Here is a 19,190-nt window from a genome sequence, read left to right on the forward strand (position 1 = left end):
TATAAAGAACCCATGGCCATACCAAAGTATCAATGTGTACTTCATTTACCTAAGAAGAAACTGAGAGCATCTTCAATTATTCACACTTGCGAGAGTAAGAAAAAGAGAGAATGGGAGGACAGGCAGAGTCTTTGGCCACGACGGCGCCTTTAGCTCCGGTAACCGCTCAGCGAAAAGTACGGAACGATTTGGAGGAAACATTACCAAAACCTTGTAAGTGTGATTTAGGAGAAAAAAAAAATCACATCATACTAAGAAGTAATAAACATGACAATATCAATTTTTTCATACGTTATTGTGAGTTAACGAGTATTCTGACATTAATACTTTCAAGTTTCTTTTTAGATTATTAATAAACAAATGTTAGTATGTTTTTGTTGTTGTTAGTTAATTATAATTGATAATGAAAAACAGATATGGCAAGAGCATTAGCAGCTCCAGATACAGAGCATCCGAATGGAACAGAAGGTCACGACAGCAAAGGAATGAGTGTTATGCAACAGCATGCTGCTTTCTTCGACCAAAACGGCGACGGAATCGTTTATCCTTGGGAGACTTATAAGGGTAAATTAATTAACCTTTTTTGATCTTCAGAAAAGAATGTAACTCTTTCATTATAACAACAAGGTAATTATTTTAAAGAAAAAGGAAAAATTTGTAGGATTTCGTGACCTCGGTTTCAACCCAATCTCCTCTCTCTTTTGGGGCATACTCATAAACCTAGCGTTTAGCTACGTTACACTTCCGGTATGGAAAACAAATTCTAAGACCCTTCCAATTTCATTTTAATCATAACAATATCATTTCTATGATCTATATATTAAACGTTGTCAACTTTATATAATTAGAGTTGGTTGCCATCACCATTATTGCCTATTTATATCGACAACATACACAAAGCCAAACATGGGAGTGATTCAAGCACCTATGACACCGAAGGAAGGTAACATTTAAACATACACACAAAATACTTAATAACTTCTAATGTGGAATTTTCAAGATACCCAATCCGTAAAATTGCTATTAACTGTAGGTATGTCCCGGTTAATCTCGAGAATATATTTAGCAAATACGCGCAAACGGTTAAGGATAAGTTATCATTTAAAGAGGTTTGGAATTTAACTGAGGGAAATCGAATGGCAATGGATCCTTTTGGATGGTAAGTACCAAAAACATTCTTTTGGTTCTTTGTTGGATGATACATGCATGGACGGTAACTGGTATAAAACCAAACTAAATCGGCCGGTTTTAATTGTGTTGGTTGTGGCTGCAGGCTTACAAATAAAGTTGAATGGATACTACTCTATGTTCTTGCTAAGGACGACGAAGGTTTCCTTTCTAAAGAAGCAGCGAGAGGTTGCTTTGATGGAAGTTTATTTGAATATTGTGCTAAAAAGAAGAAAGAGAGAGCCAATTCTCGCAAACAAGACTAGAAATTTGTAAAGCTTTTTGAATAGAAGCATTGTGTAATTAGCTTCGTCTTGTTACTCAATTTATGGATTTGTATAATACGTTTCTAATCTATGTATCAAATTATAAATAAGAAAATACGTTAGAAAAAAAATTAAAAATTTGTTTAGTAATGTTTACCTTGTTGTGGGTCGGTATAAAATATTGTTATTTTAGATAAGTAGATGTAAATTAATTTTAGAATATAGTCGTGAGAAATTTGTTGAAATTAAGAATTTGTTTAATATTTTAACTGAAATGCTTCATGGGAGAAACCTTCTAACCGGAGAATTTCTGGAAAATGGAGAATGTCACCTCTGGTAGCTGGGTTCTGGTAGCTGGGTATGGAAGAGCATATGCTAGCTATGTCCTCTGGCCAGACAGTTTATAGTGTGCAGGTTGGGCACAAGTATCACTTGCAACTTCTGGAGTGATAACTGGACGGATCTGGGGCCACTACTAGAGTTAGTAGGAGAGAGGGCACCGGCGGTTACGGGCCTTCCTAAAAATGTAACTGTGGCAAATTCAGTCAGAAATGGTAATTGGTGGATTTGTGGAAGTCGTAGCAGGAATCCTTTAATTTTGTTGGTAAAGGCATGCCTTCCGGATCCATCTGTGGTGAACATGGAGGTGGATGGGGAGGATGATCAGTTTCTGTGGAAAGTGGGTGATGCAGAGGCCTCAGACAAGTTCTCTACAGCGAGAGTTTGGGAGTATTTACATCCCCCAGGGCAAAGGGTGGATTGGTATAAGTCTGTGTGGTTCAAGGGAAGGATTCCAAAAAATGCCTTCATCACTCTGATTGTGGCAAGGCATTGACTTCATACGAGGGATCGGCTTATAGGATGGGGATTGGCAGTCCCATCTTTGTGTTTATTGTGTGCTCAACAGGATGAAAGTAGGCAGCATTTATTTTTTGATTGCGAGTTCTCAGGAGAAGTTTGGAGATATTTTTACTCAAGGGCTGGGGTTTCTCCTCCCATATTGTTTCAGGAGGGACTAATATGGTTGAAGAATCCTTGTGCAGATCAGAATGTGGTATTGATATTACGATTGGCCTTTCAAGCAATCGTTTATTTACTCTGGAAGGAGAGGAATTCAAGGTTACACAATGCGGTTTCCCGGCCCTCGGGCGTGTTGATTAACGAGACCAAGGTTATAATCCGAAGTCGCTTGGAACCTTTCTCAAGATCTCAGGTCCCAGGTTTCATTTCTCCGGGAGATACAACCTTAGTTACTTGGTTTCGGTTGTTTCAAGACTAACGTGCTCTCGAGGTGATCATTTGTTCATTTGCTTTTCTTTCTTATATTTTTCTCTCTTTTTGCTGTAGGTGTTACTCATATAGGAGGCACTGCTGTATGTTCCGATATCCCTTTCAAGGAAAGTAAGGTATGAAATGAAATTTAGAAAAGAAAAAAAAATGCTTCATAGGCTATGATAAACCTTAAAAGGCCTTTAGTTGAGGTTTGGGGTTTAAACCCTAATATCCCTTCTTCTCCTTCACTTTTGCTTGAATCACTCCCATGTTTTTGGCCTTTTGGGTGAATATGTGACGGCAATACGTTTTTTATATTTAAGATCCTTTTGTTGTGTTATAATTTTATGAATTTTTGAAGAGAATCTTAGTTAATTATCTTGGTATGAAATCCTACTATATTAATTGAGAAATACAAATATAAAACTAACTTTAAAATGTGTAAAAAATTGGACAATTGACAAAAATAGCACACATTTAAGTTTTTGTTCCAAAACTAGCACACATGTTCAAATATTCCAAATTTAGCACAAATTTTATAAAAATAAATATTTTTAATTTTGAGAAAAATCTAAAACATATCTTCGATCTATTATCGATGTAGTGTTCTCTTAGCTGAAGACTCTTTCCTCCAATCCTCTCAAAGTCATTGAAATCTAACAAAACTCGTGACACCCGTCAAAGATCCAAGCAGAAGCTGCTGCTCCCACCTCACTCTTCAACGAGATTAATGAGATTTTAGGTTCGGATGTTGTCAAACCAGATGAGACTACGCGGCTCAGATCCCATGAGTCAGGACCAGTTTCTTGCACGCAAGGTGTTTGTGACTGCAACGGGATTTTTAGGCGAGAATAAAGAAGAGGCTAAGAAATTTGTTGTTGAAGAAGCTTATTACTTCATTTCATTGCTTATTACTGCATTACCATCACCGTTCCATCATTTATTCGCATCTTCGTGAGCCAGGCTAAACCCAAGTCAAAGCGAACCAAAATCGGTAATCGTTGCTTATGTCGCTATTGCATAGGGGTTATTGTTTGGTTGCTTATCAATTGTACGCTCGAAGGAATCGAAGAGTTTTGCTGCTTTGATACGATGTCTTTACTGATGGCGGGAGTTCCAGGACCCGAGTTTATATGTTTGGTTACCGGGTTGAATCGGAAAACCGGTGTTTGATTTTGGAGAGGAGAGTTACGCTAGTTTGAAGTTGAGTCTTGGATTGTCTGCGTAAGGTGATAATCTGAAGGAAGTGAATGATTCGGTGACGTGGAATTTGCTAAATGGAGAGTTTTAAAGAGGGAAACGTTTGAGTCATTGAACTTATCTGATAACACTTTTAAAAGTATCAAGGAGATGGGTTTCCAACCCTTGACTCAGGTTACAAATTTGTATGTGATGATGATTATCTCTTTTTTTTTTAAGAACAGTGATGATGATTCAAATTTGTATAATTTCAACATTTTTTGCAGATACAAGCTAAAGCAATTCTACCATTGATGAAGAGGAAAAATGTGCTTGGAGCTGCTAGGACTGGTTCTGGTAAAACCTTAGCTTTTCTTATTCCTGCGGTTGAGTTTCTTTACCATGCCCGCTTTACTCCTCGCAACGGTACAGGAAAGATCCCACAAAAATCTTGGATTGTATCCTAGATTTCCTTGAAAATTTAGGAAGGATCCCACAAAATATCATGAAAGCTTCTTTTAAATTCAGGATGAGCTTCATAAAAAGTTAGGATTTCATGAGGACACTAAAAGATTTTTTGGCTTTATAGTTTTTTCTTCCTTTGTTGTACGTTCGTGTGTAGCTTGCAACCACATATACTATATTTCTTTGTATGTTATTCAATTTTTTTTTGTAATAATGCTGAGCTTTTTATATTGAATGTTTTCTTGTTTTATGAATTCAATTTTTTTTTCATAAAATCATTATTCATAGATGCTTCTTTACACAATTCAAACTTTTGTTGATAGCTCGTAGAATATTTTCTCATGTTCTTGCAACTTCAAAAACCAGCACCTAGCACTCTTTGAAAATTCACAAAGGAATCCATGACATTCAGGAAAGGGTACTAGAATTTCTGGATGACCTTCATAAAAAGTATTGGAGTTCATGATGAACTTAAGGAAGACCTTCATAAAAAAAAATGGACATTGGTAAACATCAGACAAATGAAATTTTTACCCTTCACTGATAGAGTAATCTTTGTCATATTGGGATTTCATAAATGAAAATTTATTCATGAAAGATTGAGCGATGTTTAGGAATGATTCTTTTGAATTTAGGACGACTTTCATAAAAAATGAGCTCTGACATTACGAAAGGTATAATAGAGTGTAACCGGTAAGCAAAGCTGTTTATTTGCAGAAAATATAACAATAAACATTAATATAGGTTCACACCAAGCTGGATGCAAACAAAATTATTTTAGGAAGGATTGAATGATGTTTAGGAAGGATCCTTTAAAATTCATGATAGCTTTCATAAAAAAAAATTTAAAAGCATGGGCATGATTGCACAACCAAAATTGATGGTGGCATGGGCATGGGCATGATTGCACAACCAAAATTCATGATAGCTTTCATTAAAAAAAAAAAATTAAAAGGCATGGGCATGATTGCACAACCAAAATTCATTGCAATTCAGAAGGATCTTCATGAAAATAATGCCTCAATATATTATAAGAAAATTAAATATTTAAAGTGTTTTCTAAATTAATTTCAGAATGATTGAAAACAATTAAGAAATGATTCACTTGTATTCTTGAGGGATTCAATAATATTGGCCCATATATTGTCATATAATGTTTTAGGAAGTATTCAATAATATTCATGAAGGGTTTTTTAAATTGAGGAAGACCTTCATAAAAAAGCTGAATCTATCTCTAGAACCATCAACGACCTTCTTTTTCTATTTCATATTGAGACAACAAACATTGATCCACAATTACAACCTGAATAAAAGACACACACGTATACACTAGTAAAGAAATTGAAACAAAAATATTCCAATTTCATTAAGATCTAACCGAGAACAAAAACACACAAAAAAAACTAAGAAATAACAAGTACCCACAAAGCCAAATCGTTGGAGACAATATAGAAACATACACACATTACACAGTGTGAGATCATAAGATGTGAATGGGCAAACATTTCTTTTATCGATTTCTCATTTACTAACTTGACATTCTCTGTGGCTGCCACCCACTTCCTCGTTGTCGTTGTTTCTCACTGAACACATTGGAACCCGCAAGATTAGAAGCCTGAATCTAATGTCATCTGGTCTTACTACTCTTGCAAGACCTTCGATTGCTAATATTTAGGAAGACCTTCTTTACTTTCAGGAAGATATTCCTAAAAATTCAGAAATCCCAAAAATGGTGATTACTAGGACCAGAAGATTCTCCACCAATGTACTCCACCTCATCAACACTACTAGCCGACTCTGAAAAGTAACACGACAAATATTAATTTGACCATTCAAACCTGGATACACACATTCAGCTCTGAGAATCTTCTTTCATATCATCATGGCATAAAAAATAGGATTTCATCATGAAACAAAGGGAGTGGGTTAAATCAGACTCATTGTTGAGATGGACGAGTTTCAAAGCTAACTAATACACAACCACGAAGTGCTAAATCCAAGACATCGACTTTGAAGTAAGCAAGAAATAGATGAAAAGGGGCATACTAGAGGAGTTCATGTTGGCATATCACATCATTACTTTATCGTTTTAGAGACACTATTTCTCTTAGCATTGTTGCAAGCTCCTACAGTAAAACACAAGGAATGTAACAATAATCTTCTAAGAAAGACATTGTAAAAAAAACTGAATCTTAATTCCATGATGCTCAAGATGCGTAGAGGCTTGTCTATAGCCTATAAAGAGTACCTTCTTTGCTGAAGTTAGATTCAACCAACAAGCCAACTAAATCTTCCTCTTGAATCTCATCATCATGCCCCTTAGCGACACTCTCCTCAAAATCATGAACCACATCTTCTAAAACAAGACACCTAGCTAGCATTACAATCATACCCAAATACAACACAATTGAGAGTATGTATACGTTCAGTCTAATTCCATCAAAAGCTTAGTAGCATTTCTAAACTAGGTACCGTTATGATTTCTTTCTTGTTTAGCGAATTTAATAACATGAACATCAAATTAAGCTAGAATTCTCTCTCTAAATTCTTAAAACAATCCAACAACGCTTCATATTTGCTATTGCATCTCATCTCCATTGATTCAAATTCAGAACCGATAAGCACCCATCCTTCACTTTATCCGATGAACTGTGGCTCAAAATCGTCACCTATGTTTTCAACGTCGTCACGAACTATCGATCTAGAATGCTCTATGTTCCTCCCTCCGCCGCAGTTATAAACCGAGACCACAAAATCACATCTGATTTGACCTGGACATGAAACAAAAACGGAGCTATGAATCTGAATTCGATTGGTAATGAACTCCATGAATCTATGATGAAATCATTTGATTGAAGCTGCAATCGATGAATTTATCACTTAATTGAAAGATCTGAGATTGGAAATGAAGATCTCATATTGGAACAAGCTTCACCGGAGAAAGCTAAAAGAGATCGTGAGTTTGATTTTTTTAATAATAAATTTTGTTATTTTAGTTAAATATTTAATATTTACAAATGCTAGATTTGGAATAATTAAGTGTGTGCTAACTTTAGAAAAAAAAACCTAAAAATGTAATATTTTAGAGTATTTCTTTAAAAATTATATTCAATTACCATTAGAAAATTTTAATTAAGATTAATTAATTATTTAAATAAAGATAATTAATTAAAAAATAAAAAATGATGACAGACCAAATATAAAAATCTAGAAAAAAAATTCTTTTTCTAATAAATTATGGATGAAATTACTAAATATATTTAAATATATAAACTAATCAGAAATTCAAAAACTATGGTTTTATATCCAAGTACACAATATAATTATTTTTAATAATTAAATTTCAAAGATTTTGTTAAGATTTCAAATATGATTCTCCTATCATCTTTATTTTTTTTATTTACAAATTGTTTGGAATTTTCATATAATACTAATGATTAATAAAATGCATATTTTTTTTCTGCATTTGTTGTGATTTGAATTTTTTAAAACGAACATATATTACTCAATCTATAAAAAATGTGTGTTTTAATTTCCACATTGGTGGGTTGATAAAACTAAATTTATATAGATGATAAATTATTAATTTTTATTTGTTCACAATTATAGTATTCAAATTACTACTTCATATTTCACAAAATAATGATGCAAATTCATCAAACAAACAATATAAAACTGTAATATACGTCAAAAATAAAATACTATAGTATTCTAAAATAATTATTATTCAAAAAAACTAATAGATTTACAGAATAATTAAAATAAATATTATTTCAAACAAAATAATTTTTCAAAATAATTATAATTTTTATTATTATATTAGAAATATTTTTAAAAATGTTGACCCGTGCTTAAACACAAGATATCTCCTAATACTGTATTATTTTGCCTATCACATACCAAATTTTTTACTTATTCCTATGGGTGGGCGTTCGGTTTTTCGGTTTGGTTTCGGTTCAATTTTTTCGGTTTACGGTTTTTTTGGTTTTATAAAAATTGAACCATATAGAAACCATATCTAATTCGGTTTGTTTACGGTTCGGCTTTTTTGGTTTATGGTTTTTTCGGTTTTATCAAAAATGAAACCATATAAAAACAATACGTATAACGGTTTGGTTTGGTTTCGGTTTGGTCCCGGTTTTTAACGGTTATTCCATACTTTAAAAAATAGATAGTTGATACATAACTAAAAAATAAGCATAAAAGTAAAACCCAAACATAATTCAAAAAAATAGAATCCAAATATAGTTTTGTAAACCCAAATTCTTAATTGAAATTTAAACTTTTTAAAAGTAAAGACTATTCAAAAAAGAAAACCAGAAAAAAAAAACCAAAAAAAAACTTTGAGATCAATAACTATAAGCCCAATAATGAAAAAAATTACTGATATTGTTATACAATATAAATTTATAAGTTGAAAAAACTAATTATATATAATTATCCTAAATTTTTTATAAAAAACCACAAAAATCATTCGGTTTTACGGTTTTTAACCAGACCAAACCTAAACCAAATGGTTAATTAAAATAAAAACCAAACGGATTTTTAGACTTAACCATAACCAAACCAAACCATTTATTTCGATTTAGTTCGGTTCGGTTTTTCGGCTTTTTTGCCCACCCCTTTATTCCACCCTCTCACACGGCAGCACACATAAATCAGCAAATCGTTCCAGCAACGTGCATGGGGACCATATCTGGGTCACTTTACCCGTCCTTTTTTTTCTCTTGCAAACTATAATTTCAATCCCATAACTTTCAGGCATGTCGGCACCTTTGGTCCTAACTCCTAACACCATATTGATCAACAAGTTCAAATTTCGTGATTTGCTAATCACCGCAATATATAAATATACGATATTGATCAACCGCTTATGGTTCTATTAATTAATTAATTGGGTAATATAATCACTCAAGATTTTTGTGAAGGACGAGTAATGGTTTTTCTGTCCAAAGAAGCTGTAATATATTTCTTTGCTTTGATGGAAGCCCCATTCATGATGTGTTCCATAGAATAAGATGAATTCAATTCCCGCAGACAAGACTACGAATACGATTTTATATGTATTTCGCTTCCTGAATTGCGATGAAATAGATTTACACATCGAATAAGCACGCGCGTTGCTTTTTATTCCACCGATCTCCTCGTGATTGTTAAATTCAGCAAGATGAAAATATCCACGTGGATCGGTGGATGCACCATATTATATGATCATCTTGCTTGTCGTCTTTGTTTTCTCTAAACCACAACGTCATGACACGTATCGTCCTTCTTTACTTATAAAAGAACCCATGGCCATACCAAAATATCAATGTGTACTTTTTTTTTTTTTGAAAATATGTGAATTTCATTAAACATAATGTTTGCTGAAGTTACAAAAGTGGGATACAAGCATCGTCCCTTGCTCAAAAAAATAAAAACAAAAAAGGAGCAAGATGGGCCAGTCTTAACAAAAATCATTCGGTTTTACGTCTTTTGCCTAAGAAGAAAGTGAGAGCATCTTCAATTATTCATATAACACTTATACCCAAGAGAGAGAGACAGGAAAAAAGAGAGAATGGGAGGGGAGGCAGAGTTTTTGGCCACGACGGCGCCCTTAGCTCCGGTAACCAGTCAGCGAAATGTACGGAACGATTTGGAGGAAACATTACCAAAACCTTGTAAGAGTGATTGTCCATATTAATTAAGTAAAAACCAAAAATATCACACCGTACTAATATACTCGTTTAAAATATTAACTTTTGATACTTTTTTTCCTACGTTATTGTGAGAACATGAGCATTTTCAAATTAAGTACCTTTCAAAGTTCTAAAATAATAAACAAAGGTTAGTGCTTGTGTTTTGTTGTTGACTGTTATAACTAAATATGAAAATCAGATATGGCAAGAGCGTTAGCAGCTCCAGATACAGATCATCCGAATGGAACAGAAGGTCGCGATAGCAAAGGAATGAGTGTTATGCAACAACATGCTGCTTTCTTCGACCAAAACGGCGACGGTATCGTCTATCCTTGGGAGACTTATAGGGGTACATTAATCAACCTTATATATATTTTCTTTAATCTTCAGAGAAGATAAAAAAAAAATCAAATGTTTAATCATAAAATGTAACTCTTTCATTATATTAAAATAATTACAAAAAAATATTGTAGGATTTCGTGACCTCGGTTTCAATCCAATCTCCTCTCTATTTTGGTGCATATTCATAAACTTAGCGTTTAGCTACGTTACACTTCCGGTATGGAAAACAAAATTCTAAGACCCTTCCTATTTAATTTTAATTAATAGCTATTATTTTTGTATGATTAATATAGTAATAAAACTTTATGTAACTAGAGTTGGTTGCCATCACCGTTATTGCCTGTTTATATCGACAACATACACAAAGCCAAACATGGGAGTGATTCAAGCACCTATGACACCGAAGGAAGGTAACATTCAAACATCTATAAAAGATACTAGATAACTTCAAATGTAATAATTCATGGAACTCAATCCGTAAAATTGTGATTGTAGGTATGTCCCGGCTAATCTTGAGAATATATTTAGCAAATACGCCCGAACGGTCAAGGATAAGTTGTCATTCAAAGAGGTTTGGAACCTAACCGAGGGAAATCGAATGGCAATGGATCCTTTTGGATGGTTAGTATAAAAAAAAGGCTTTATTTGATTCTTAGTTGATGATACATGGACGTACGGTAACTGGTATAAACCAAAACTAAATATATCGGCCGGATTTTGTTGTGTTGGTTGTGGCTGCATGCAGGCTTTCAAATAAAGTTGAATGGATACTACTCTATATTCTTGCAAAGGACGAGGAAGGTTTCATTTCTAAAGAAGTTGTGAGAGGTTGTTTTGATGGAAGCTTTTTTGAGTATTGTGCTAAAAAGAATAAAGAGAGAGCCAATTCTCGCAAACAAGACTAAGAATTTGTTAAGCTTTTTGAAGAGAAGCATTGTGTTATTTAGCTTCGTCTTGTTACTCAATGTATGGATTTGTATAATGTGTTTGTAATCAAAGTTATAAATAAGAGAAGATGTTAAAAAAAAAAAAAGACTAATTAGAGAATTTGTTTAATTAATGTTAAGTTTTTGGCTTAAGTAGAACTTCTTCATTATTTAGTTTCGTCTTGTTACTCAATTTATGGATTTGTATAATATTTTTTTAATCTATGTATCAAAGTTCTATAAAAGTTTTAAAAAAATGAAATTAAGAATTTATTTAGACGTTTAATAATGTTTACCTTGTTTTGGCTCTGTATACAAATGTTGTCATTTTGGATAAGTAGATGTAAATTAGTTTTAGAATATGGTCGTCAGAAATTTGCTGAAATTAAGAATTTGTTTAGTAATAATGTTTCATGATTGAAACGCTTCATGGGCTATTATGGGCCTTAAAAGGCCCTTAGTTCAGGTTTGGGGTTTAAACCCTAATCCCTTCTTCTCCTTCATTTTTTGCTTCTTCGATCAGTCACCAGTAACCCTAGAGCTCGGAGCCGTCGAAAATGTCGAAGCGAGGTTTGTCTTTTCAATTCCAAGCCTTCCTCTTTCGTATTTTGTTACATTTTTTAGTTTCAGTTTTGAAATTGTTCGAAAGTTTGAACCTTTTATCTCGATTTCTTCTCAATTGAAATCTACACAGATCTGATCTATTCATCTACACAGCTCATTTACAACATATGACATCAAAAGTAGTGAATTTTGATAATACTCATAAGATGATGTTTCCTGGAAAACAAAACTGGTAAAATGATTTTGAGTGGTTGTTTTGATTTGATTAGGACGTGGAGGAACGTCTGGTAACAAATTCAGGATGTCACTTGGTCTGCCAGTTGCAGCCACAGTGAACTGTGCAGACAACACTGGTGCTAAGAACCTTTACATCATCTCGGTTAAAGGTATCAAAGGTCGTCTCAATCGGTTACCTTCTGCTTGTGTTGGTGACATGGTTATGGCCACTGTCAAGAAAGGTAAGCCAGACCTCAGGAAAAAGGTTCTTCCTGCTGTCATTGTTAGGCAACGTAAGCCATGGCGCCGAAAGGACGGTGTTTTCATGTACTTTGAAGGTAACTTTTGCATTCACAATCTCTTGTGTTGAATTAAAACATGAGTTTCTTATGGTCATAAGATTGATACTGATTTCGATTCTTTGGATGGTATGGTAGATAATGCGGGCGTGATTGTGAACCCTAAGGGAGAAATGAAAGGTACTAGTTTGTTTATTTGATCAGTGCACTGTCAAAACACATATTGTCATTACTACATTGTTTCCTGAAACATGTGTTGGGTTTTTTTTTGTATCTAAGGTTCTGCGATTACTGGACCCATTGGGAAAGAGTGTGCTGATCTCTGGCCAAGGATTGCTAGTGCTGCTAACGCCATTGTCTGAAGATCGTATCATCACTTTTGCTGGTTATGTTATCTGTCTTCAACGAAACTCGAAGTAGTTGATGTTTTTTTGGGTGTTTTAAGTAGAGACAAGAATCTTTTGTGAGCTTCAGACATATTTAAGTCCTGGTTTCTAAGAGATTTTTCTTAGTTTTTCCACTTTTCTTGTTTTACTTATATGAAATCATTTGAGCTTTGACAAGGTCATGATTAAAATGGGTTTGAAAGTTTATAAGTTCAAGGTAAATTGGCAGAATAAACTCTATACAAAACCAGATTATCATAATTCTCAAAACCAGAAGTCAGAATTTACAATTCACACACCCCTTTTAAAAACAATACCAAAAGCCCACATATGATTCCAGTAAAGAAGAGAGGCACTGATTTACTTTCTATAAAAAATAGGTTTAAACAGAAAGCCAAAAATAAACACAAAAAAATAATAATCATAATTAAATAACTACTTCTTTTGTAGAATTGTAGATATTATCAACTCAAGAACTCACTAAAACTATGAAGGCTGAGTTTTGCCTATCTTTGTGCAATCCTTTCTTTTGCTACTTAAGCTTTTGTACACTTCTTTGACGACCATGGCCGGAGTCTCTGGCTTTGGCTATGAATGTATGCTAAAGCAATGGAAAAAGATTGCAAAACAGATATCTTCGCTTGATATTGAACGAAGTAGAGACCGTCTCGAACATTCATGATCCTTAATCCAGGACTTCCCTCCATCAATCCCTGATACAAATAACACAATAAATTGAGTCAACATGACCAAGATTGAGTTTCCCTCTTGTTAATCTATGATGTATGGTTGAGAAAATGGTATATGGATCTTGAATGTTACCTCTGCGAAGAGCTCAAAAAGATTGCACTGGCCTTCATTTTGGTCTTTTCGTGTTTGGCCTTTAAGGACACTTATGGGGCAACCCACATCCCATCCAGAGCAATCACAGTATCCACCGGACTTCCATCTCTGAATCAAGCTCGACGGACCACCGTTTCTATTTCTCGGCCCTCCGTGAATCCCTGAAGGAATCACAACATCTATGCTTGTCGAATGCTTCACATTTTTAGAAGCATCCATGGTTCGAGCTAAGGGTGTTTTCTTGAGAAACTTCATGCCCCAGCCTCCAACTTTTTCGACTACTCCTTCTTCTTCTTGTTCTTCTTCTTCCACGAGGATCTGTTCTCTCACAACAACAGCTGAGGTTTCAAGATTTGGTGGAAGATCGTTATCTAGCAAACTTACAGGTTCAAGATCGTGGTCTGGTTCCTGAATTGGCTCCCAAGAACAAAAATCCGGTGTGGAGCTTGTTCTACTGAATCTAGAGATGCTTCTTTGCCTTGAAGTGCGTGTGGTGTTTTTTATCGCATCAACTACTTTCTTAGGCAATCCTCTGCTTTTCCTAATACCATTGTGGCACGGTATCTGCGGATTCCCACCACTGTTGAATAGAACAAACTGTCTCTCTACAGTTTTTTCATTTGTGGACGAGACAGAAATCAAAGTAGATACATTTAGTTTACCAACCAAATGTTTCTGTTCAGATCCGCGGCCTTTCTTCATATGGATCAAATACGAATAGTCTAGCGAACTACGGTCGAACCCTGACCCAACACTACTAGTGCTTAAGCTAGCTACATAGACCTCTTTCTGATCATCCAATGAGAAAACAAAATGAGGCGTCTTGTTGTCTTTCATAGTGAACTGAAGTGCTCCTTGAGAAACTGTTGAAGACGGAGACCAACAGGAAGAAGATTGATCCGAAGAAGATGAGCTCATTGAGTTTGTGCTGGACAAAGAGACCGTCTTTTTGGGCATGTAACCAGATTGATAACTCTGAAACTGCGAATCCAGGGCGTCTTTTACCTCTATCTTCCTCACAACATCATATGAAACCAACTTGTTTTCACCATTATTGTCTTGACTTGTCCTGCTACTCATATCATCACCATCTAATGCTTCAAGATCGTGTAACAAAGGCTTAGTAACCATATGTGTAACCCTCCTGCAACCTATGATTGCACGGCTAATCACTGGGCTGCCTGAATCATCTACCAACGGAAGATCAAACACAAGACGAGCAGCATTTTCTTTGGGGATGACAGGTGAATCGAAGTGACTTGAAGAAAACCTCATCTTTGGTCCTACAAGATTCAAAGAAAGGCTGCAGCTGGCTGACTTAAACGCACTGATGTGAATCAACTCGAGGCATCGTCGGAGATACTTCTCGTCTAATGACACCAGATGCCTTGGGATCTTGTAATCGANTGAAACTGCGAATCTTGTTCATTTATCTTCCTCACAACATCAAATGAAACCAACTTGTTTTCACCATGATCGTCTTGACTTGTCCTGCTACTGATATCATCACCATCTAATGCTTCGAGATCGTGTAACAAAGGCTTAGTAACCATATGTGTAACCCTCCTGCAACCTATGATTGCACGGCTAATCACTGGACTGCCTGAATCATCTACCAACGGAAGATCAAACACAAGACGAGCAGCATTTTCTTTGGGGATGACAGGTGAATCGAAGTGACTTGAAGAAAACCTCATCTTTGGTCCTACAAGATTCAAAGAAAGGCTGCAGCTGGCTGACTTAAACGCACTGATGTGAATCAACTCGAGGCATCGTCGGAGATACTTCTCGTCTAATGACACCAGATGCCTTGGGATCTTGTAATCGAAGAAACTAGTGGCACGAGTAAACGAACCTTTGGGACCGTTTTTAACAATCTGCAACCACTTGCCACTATTCGAAACTACACTACATTGCTGCCTTTTCTGGCTCAACAAGGTTCCTGACTTCAATAAACCATTTTCACCAGGCGGATTCTCATCAATGCTCAGTGAATCTTCAAGCTCAGAATCATCCTTCTGAGAATCAGGACCAACACTCCCCATTGCTCTTAAAACAGAAGCCGAGAAAATAAATCTTAATTCCCCATTCTATTAAACGAAGTACACGCAAGAACACTTCCAAAATATCTGAAAGACAAACATGAACAAGAGTAGATGAGAGAATATAACACAATATTCGCAACAAGATTTTAGCTTAACATACCAACTCTGGTGGACACAAGACATATGTTTGGTACTACTATTGAAACTATGCAGGATACCAAAATGTACTATGAATCTGCACTGTTTCAAACAAAAAGCCGAATTTGAGACTCTTAATGCTACAAAGCTAAATTTGCTGAAAAGTCAAGAGTTTTGTTTCTTTTAAATTATACCTAATCTCTTACCTAAAAGCAACAAAAAGCTAATAGAAAAAAAAACGAAGAACCCTACACAAATTGATAATCAAATAAAAGCTTGAATTTTTAGATGTGCCCCATTAAATTGAATCAGAGGAAAAAAAAGCTAAAACTTTGATTGGAGTTTCCACGTTTGAAAGATACACTCGAGGATTAAGCCACCTAACTCAAGTAAACAGAGTAAATTTTTCACTCAGGATTGGACCTAGAAACTAAAATTCTCTCTGTATCACTTCCTCTACCAAAGCCAAATTCAGAGTTCATGGAGTGTTGATGCTGATATAGGTAGTAAATTATACAAAAACACCAAGAACAGATTCTAAAAATAAAATAAAAAAACAAATCTTTAAATCTTGTACCTGGATAGAAGAAGAAGAAGAAGAAGTTATTGGATCGAAGAGTAATCTCTCCAATGGGTTCCAAAAGCAATATCCTCCGCCAATTCTGGATAGTTGCGATCTTCTGTATCTATTTAAGAGGAAACAGAGAAGAAGAAAAAAAGCAAAATTTATCCTTCTTATAAGCAATTATGAGTTGTGGGGGAATAAGAAGAAAGTGGGAAAAGCTTGGAGGAAGCAAGAGTTTTTTTTTTTTTTTTTCTGGGTTTCTAACGAGAGAGAGAGGAAAGAGTTGGGGTGGTGGTTGAAAACGCAAGAGCTATTGATATGTATGAAAATTGATGCACAAAGCTGAGTCACAAACTAAGACAGGGTTCTTCAAAATAAAACTTCTTTATTAGATAATCTGTTTAGTAAAATTACAAGTTTCACTCAATCAATTATCTAATCTCTCATGTTCATGGATCTATACCCAATCTAAGAATCTCTCAAGACAAACCCCTTAGTCCCCTTAAGCGTTATGCTTTCTTACAAGAACCCACATAACCTTAATGTCTAAGAATTCTCTTGCTCTTTTGTGCTCTCCTCTACAAAGTCTTAGTCCCCTATTTATACACAATAGGTCGTGGCCATACAAGCTTAAATTTCTATTCTAATCCTAATAGGAATTGCCAAATCTCTTTGCAAATTTCCTTTTCTTTTATGGAATAGGAAATTCTTCATCATGTTTCCTTTTCTACTAAAAAAGAATCTCTTCATGCTTCTAGACTCTTTTCCAAGCTTCTAGTCTTCATAAACTTCATAGTTTGAATGTTAATCGCCTTAGCTGCTAACCTTCTTTCAGCTCCATGTTATCTGCTTCGTTGAACTACTTCTTGTAGTACTCTGAACTAGTGCAGCGACTACATCAACATCTTCATCTTCATCTATGCCTTTCATAAATATCTTTTTTTTTTTCATCTTGTTGTAAAACTCAGTTAAGAATACATCAACAATCTCTCCCTTTCTTATTGAGTTTTACAATCCAAGCTTCACACTACTACTTTGATGATCTCCAAACTCTCCCTTAATCTCCAAGTAAATATCTCTACAGCATCTAAAACTCAATCTTCATAACACCAACAATCTCCCCTTTGATGATTGAGTTTTAGAACCAAAACACATACTTAATGCTCAGATGAAAATGTCATTCTTTGTTTTACATCTCCCCCTTTTTAACTTTGTGTGTCTCTCAAACTCAATATAATTCCAGCAAAGAACTGAACATCAAAAACCATCTTCTTCTCCTCCTGTTTTTTTATTTTCTGGGCTTTGATTTTGATAATGCAAACAATATATTCTCTTCTTATATCTTCTCCCCCATGGATGTAGCGCTCTCTAATAACCAGCAGAGACAAACTTTGGATCTGATTTTGAAATATTTCCTTTAAATCCAAGACCATATCGATCAGTTTTGCCAATGTTCAGAATACGATCCAACTGTTTTGTGCCATTATTAAGCATTCTCAAATTCTTTTGAGTTTCTTTAAGTTGTATTCTAACTTGTAATGCTTCTTCTTCTTTCTCTACAGCATATTTTTGTATTTCTGCAACCTTAGCCTCTAACTTGAGTCTCTCCCTTGTCAACACTGAATTCTCCTCAGCTAGTTTAAGCCATTTATTATACAACATTGTGTAGTTGACACTTTTTACCTTGCTGCAATCTTCTGTTGCAGGTTCTGTTGTAGTTGTAAGTTCAATAACCGTTTCAGTCTTAGCTGCAGTTTCCGCCGCAATTGCATTCTTTGTAGCAATTACAGTTGCAGTCTCTGTTGCAATTGCATTTTCTGATGCAGAATTAGGATTTTCTACACATTCACGTTCTGTTGCAGTTTCAGAGTCAGTTTCAGGTTTCTTCTTTTGCTTGAGAATGATTCCAATGATTCCTTCTCTTTTCTTAACACTTTGTAGATTGCTCCAGGTTTCTGTCATATGACGTGAACTCTCATCATCAATAATCTGATGTTCCTTTCTCTTACACATACTTGATGCCATCTCATACAGATCAGACTTCTTTACCCATATTTGATTATGAAATCCACTCCACATAAATTTTCCTTGATGTTTGAGTCTACTTACTCTTTCTTTGAATCTGTAGCAATTTGCTTTTATGTGCCCATTCTTTCCACAAAAATAACAACCAGATTTGCATTGATTTGGTAGAGAAACACCTTCAGCTACAAACTTGATTTGCCCTGTTTGAAATCCTTCTTTTCCAGTATATCCCAAACCTCTGTTAAATTTTTCTGTTCTAGTAGAGACTATCTGCTTGTCCTTCATTAATGTCACACTTTCTTGACTGATTTTCTTTGTATCCCTCAATTCAATCTGCATTGACTAATAAGTGCACCAAGACGACGCTTCTCTTTTAATAAGGTCTGATTTTCCTTTCCAATCTTAATCAGTGTTTCACGCACCTCCTTGTAACATTCTGTAAATTCATCTACATGTTCCCCTTCAGATTCAGATTCTGAAACTTCCTCTCCTTTAGTAAATGTAGTGACTCCCAAGAATGCACCAAGCTTATTTAGTTCTATTCCATTATCATTATCTTCCTTTGTATCATCTTCAACTCTCAGTTTAGATTTTTCTTTTCTAAGTTTCCGATCATTACCACATTCTAGCTGAGTATGTCCAAAACCTTTGCACATAAAACATTTAATTTCTCTTCTTTTGATTGTAGGACAATTATTCTTATAGTGTCCATATCCTCTGCACTCATGACATTGCATGTATGTCTTCTTGACAGCTTCACCTTTCTCTAGATTATTTTTGATCGAGCTGAACCTCCTCTGACCTAGTTCTTGTT

General features: G+C 34.9%; 5 protein-coding genes and 1 pseudogene across 10 annotated transcripts; 4 read left to right on the top strand and 2 right to left on the bottom strand.

The window, feature by feature from the left end:
- LOC104700108 (probable peroxygenase 3) lies at window positions 26-1,579 on the top strand. Its single transcript, XM_010415573.2, has 6 exons — window positions 26-213; window positions 415-564; window positions 662-747; window positions 849-943; window positions 1,034-1,159; window positions 1,274-1,579. The coding sequence occupies exons 1-6, from the start codon at window positions 111-113 to the stop codon at window positions 1,431-1,433; spliced, it is 720 nt and encodes a 239-aa protein (XP_010413875.1). The 5' UTR covers window positions 26-110; the 3' UTR covers window positions 1,434-1,579.
- On the top strand, window positions 1,583-4,351 carry LOC109125384 (annotated as a pseudogene).
- LOC104700110 lies at window positions 5,585-7,356 on the bottom strand. 5 transcript variants are annotated; one of them, XR_753516.2, is made up of 3 exons: window positions 7,019-7,356; window positions 6,598-6,719; window positions 5,585-6,146 (listed from the first exon to the last, which is right to left on the bottom strand). XR_753516.2 is itself a non-coding variant. In XM_010415576.2 (3 exons), exons 1-3 carry the CDS (start codon window positions 7,176-7,178, stop codon window positions 6,064-6,066), a joined length of 348 nt encoding a protein of 115 aa, XP_010413878.1. In that variant the 5' UTR covers window positions 7,179-7,355; the 3' UTR covers window positions 5,585-6,063. The 5 variants fall into 5 exon arrangements, 3 of the variants coding, with proteins under 3 accessions (XP_010413878.1, XP_010413877.1, XP_010413876.1); XR_753515.2 differs by adding an exon at window positions 6,396-6,475 and having other exon boundaries at window positions 6,598-7,356; XM_010415576.2 differs by having other exon boundaries at window positions 6,598-6,702; window positions 7,019-7,355.
- On the top strand, window positions 9,877-11,413 carry LOC104700111 (probable peroxygenase 3). The gene is made up of 6 exons (XM_010415578.2): window positions 9,877-10,009; window positions 10,227-10,376; window positions 10,501-10,586; window positions 10,685-10,779; window positions 10,865-10,990; window positions 11,115-11,413. Exons 1-6 carry the CDS (start codon window positions 9,907-9,909, stop codon window positions 11,272-11,274), a joined length of 720 nt encoding a protein of 239 aa, XP_010413880.1. The 5' UTR covers window positions 9,877-9,906; the 3' UTR covers window positions 11,275-11,413.
- Window positions 11,778-12,890, top strand: LOC104700112 (60S ribosomal protein L23). Its single transcript, XM_010415579.2, has 4 exons — window positions 11,778-11,865; window positions 12,129-12,413; window positions 12,513-12,554; window positions 12,654-12,890. The coding sequence occupies exons 1-4, from the start codon at window positions 11,853-11,855 to the stop codon at window positions 12,734-12,736; spliced, it is 423 nt and encodes a 140-aa protein (XP_010413881.1). The 5' UTR covers window positions 11,778-11,852; the 3' UTR covers window positions 12,737-12,890.
- Window positions 12,997-16,662, bottom strand: LOC104700113. 2 transcript variants are annotated; one of them, XM_010415580.2, is made up of 4 exons: window positions 16,364-16,662; window positions 15,406-15,732; window positions 13,583-14,983; window positions 12,997-13,473 (listed from the first exon to the last, which is right to left on the bottom strand). In XM_010415580.2, the coding sequence occupies exons 2-4, from the start codon at window positions 15,646-15,648 to the stop codon at window positions 13,297-13,299; spliced, it is 1,821 nt and encodes a 606-aa protein (XP_010413882.1). In that variant the 5' UTR covers window positions 15,649-15,732; window positions 16,364-16,662; the 3' UTR covers window positions 12,997-13,296. The 2 variants fall into 2 exon arrangements, with proteins under 2 accessions (XP_010413882.1, XP_019082960.1); XM_019227415.1 differs by having other exon boundaries at window positions 13,583-14,584; window positions 15,016-15,732.

Source organism: Camelina sativa, chromosome 7, assembly GCF_000633955.1.
Source record: "Camelina sativa cultivar DH55 chromosome 7, Cs, whole genome shotgun sequence".
In the NCBI taxonomy this organism is placed as follows: domain Eukaryota; kingdom Viridiplantae; phylum Streptophyta; class Magnoliopsida; order Brassicales; family Brassicaceae; genus Camelina; species Camelina sativa.